Here is a 2,824-nt window from a genome sequence, read left to right as displayed (position 1 = left end):
TACGGGCGCGACACTGAGGGTTGCGGTCCGTTGCCGGACACGAAAAAAGACAAAAAGGAAACAAAAAAAAATCTCTGGGCAGGGTAGGACTCCTGTCTCAGCATAAGCAGGGCAAGGTGGCAAGGTAGCAGGGCTCAGCCATGGGCCAGGGCCCCAAGTGTTGGCTCAGGTATGTGAATGAACCAACACAGGAGCAGAAAGGGAAGCTGTGAGCTCCAGGCCTATCAGGTGGTCCCTGGAAGCCCCTAGTCTATGAAAAAGAGCTTGGCACAGAGTCCGGACCCAGCTGGGGCGCAGCAGAGTTGGTCTTCAACCAGGATATGGCCTGGGAGGGAACAGGCAAGAAAGGGGAATGGGGTGGGGGGAAACTATGGAGGTTCCCCAGCCCTGAGCCCTGGGCTTGTGGCCTAGTAAGTGTTCATCTTTGCAATGACTAGAGCCTGGGGCCTGAGCATGCCTGGCTGTGGCAGCCCCAGCTGCAAGAGTCTCTGGGCTAAGACTGGGTAACCACAGCCCAGCCTGTCAGATCCCCTGGTCTCCACTCTGCCTGGTCTTGAAGGAACACTGTTCCTAATGACCAGGACGTTGCTAGAGTCCTGACTTCTCCCCCAATCCTTTCTCTCCCAATGTCTCAGTGAGATCTCTCCCACCTTTGAATCCCAGTGCATTTTTATTATCTTTTCTTACATTACCCACCTCATCTCCTGCATAGTTACATTTTGTAAAATAATTTCTATTTTGAAAATTATCACATATATAGAAAAGTGCATACAGCATACATGTACAGGTGGGCAGAATATCAAGCAAGCCACCAGGTAACCACCACCCGGGTCGAGAAAGAGTAATGCCAGCTCCTAAGAGCTCCCTCCAACTTGCCCTGCGCTCTTTCTGCCTCTTTTCCTTAAAGGTAACCACTATCCCAACTTGTATAGTCGCGAGGGTTTTGCCTTTTTCGGGGTGGGGGGAGCTTTTTCTTATTTTATTACCTACATATGCACTCCTAAATAGTAGATGGAGTTCCTTTTTTATTTATGTTTAGTCCTTCAAAGGCTGGCTCTCTCATGGAGTGAGTGCAGAGGGATGAGGGCAGAGAGGGGAGCTCGACGGGGGGAGGAGGAGGAGGGGGCCAGCACAGGGTGGGAGGGACAGCCGGAGCAGGTGGTGACCAGGAAGCAGAGGGCGGGGGCTGGGGGAGCTAAACCAAGTGCGTCAGTTAAGTCATCCAAGCTCCATAACTGGAAATTGAAGACCTGTCAGGATCCAGCCCCCACACACCAACCTCTCCAGCCCTACTTATCTATTTGAAATTCTCCAGAATAGCTAGGTTTATTAAGACACAATAAAGCCCCCAACCTGGAGTTCCTTGCCCACTTCTTTACCTGGCAGGCTGCTATTGCTTTATGCCTTCATTCAGGTATCACCTTCCCTCCAAGAAGGAAAGAAGGAAAGAAATGTCGCATAGAAGCCCAGGAACACATGGTGGAACCCTCCTGAAAACACATTTCAACTCCCAGCTTAAAAAAACTCCCAGTTAGTGCCTCAAACCCTTCTGCCTTGCTCTGTTCTGAAGCTGTCTGTCCCCTGATGACACATTTTGAGTACTCCTGCCAGGCCCCTTCCCTGCCAGGTGGGCTCCTGTGCCCTTCTGAGGCCCTCCCTTGTTAAGGAGGGGCAGCCTGAGTCCTAACTCACCCCCTTATCCTCACTGTAGCCCCTCTTCTCTCCATGCATGGTTGGCTGTGGTGGAGGCTGTAGGCAGAGAAAGGAGGGTCCCACGGACAGGTGAGACTCAGGGAACAGAGTCAGGGCCAGTGCCCCTCGCATTGTGGAGATGCCATTTCTAGGGAAAATCCCGTATGCTCTGGGGTCTGCTATATTTTAGTGAGAGGTGAGACCCTGTGCCCCAGCACCTCTCCCCTCGCTGCCTCCCCCACCTCCCCACCACCCTTCCTTCAACACCCACCTGCCCCTGGTTGCCATGAGTCAACCCAGGACCATGCTGGGCACATGGGGATAAGTGGTGTATGGAAGGGGACAGTGGATGCCATCGTTGGAACACATGGCCCCACTGAAGCAACTGGTGTTTTGTTTTCTTTGCAGACATTGTCAACTGTGACCTAAAATCCACACTGCGAGTGCTATACAACCTCTTCACCAAGTACCGGAATGTGGAGTGAGGGGCCACCCTGGGTCCCCACTGCCCAGAAGTTTCTGCTTTGGGCAGACAGGACGGACCATCCTCCAAACCATCTTAACCTGCTTATTTCTGTCTCTTGCTCTGTGCTGTCCCACAGGTCCAGCCACAACCCGGAGATAGTGGGAACTGAAATTAGGAAGGAAGTGACCAATAACTCAGTGGGCTGACCCATACCTCCCAGGCCCTGGGACCAACCAGCAATGACCTGGGAAGGTTGTCCCCATCCTGGCGTCTGGTCCAGATTCCCCACAGTGTGGCTTGGGATCCAGCTTAGTCAAAAGAGTCCCCAGGAGATGAAAATGAAGATCCTAGTGACCACTTAATGTCACAGTAAACTGTGCTGGCACCACCCTAAGGGCTCTGATATACTCAAGCCCACTAATCCTCATGACTCCCATTGAAGGAGGCGTTATAATCCCCTTTTACAGATGAGGAAATTGAGGCTCAGAGGTTAAGTGACTTGCCAGAAATTGGCATCTGGCCTTTCTCTTTGAACAACATATTAGCCGATTACATCACCTTCTCTTCGCTTTCTGAAGTTGTGCATGTGTATATGCGCATGCACACACAGGTACACGTGTACGTCTGAGTCAAAGACAGGAACCTACTGACCTCACTGCTAGGGCA

General features: G+C 51.9%; 1 protein-coding gene across 1 annotated transcript in view; it reads left to right on the top strand.

Moving 5' to 3' along the window:
• PARVA (parvin, alpha) overlaps positions 1–2,515 on the top strand; it is a 56,748-nt gene extending 54,233 nt beyond the window's left edge. The window contains exon 12 of the mRNA XM_008574189.1: positions 2,101–2,515. Within this exon, the coding sequence (XP_008572411.1) occupies positions 2,101–2,177 (77 nt within the window). The 3' untranslated portion in view covers positions 2,178–2,515. The remainder of the gene's footprint in view (positions 1–2,100) is intronic.
• The last annotated feature ends 309 nt before the right edge of the window (positions 2,516–2,824 follow it).

This window comes from Galeopterus variegatus, unplaced genomic scaffold (genome assembly GCF_000696425.1).
Source record: "Galeopterus variegatus unplaced genomic scaffold, G_variegatus-3.0.2 Scaffold1011, whole genome shotgun sequence".
Taxonomy (NCBI): domain Eukaryota; kingdom Metazoa; phylum Chordata; class Mammalia; order Dermoptera; family Cynocephalidae; genus Galeopterus; species Galeopterus variegatus.
The sequence above is the reverse complement of the archived record's forward strand: the minus strand, read 5'-3'. Positions and strand labels throughout refer to the sequence as shown.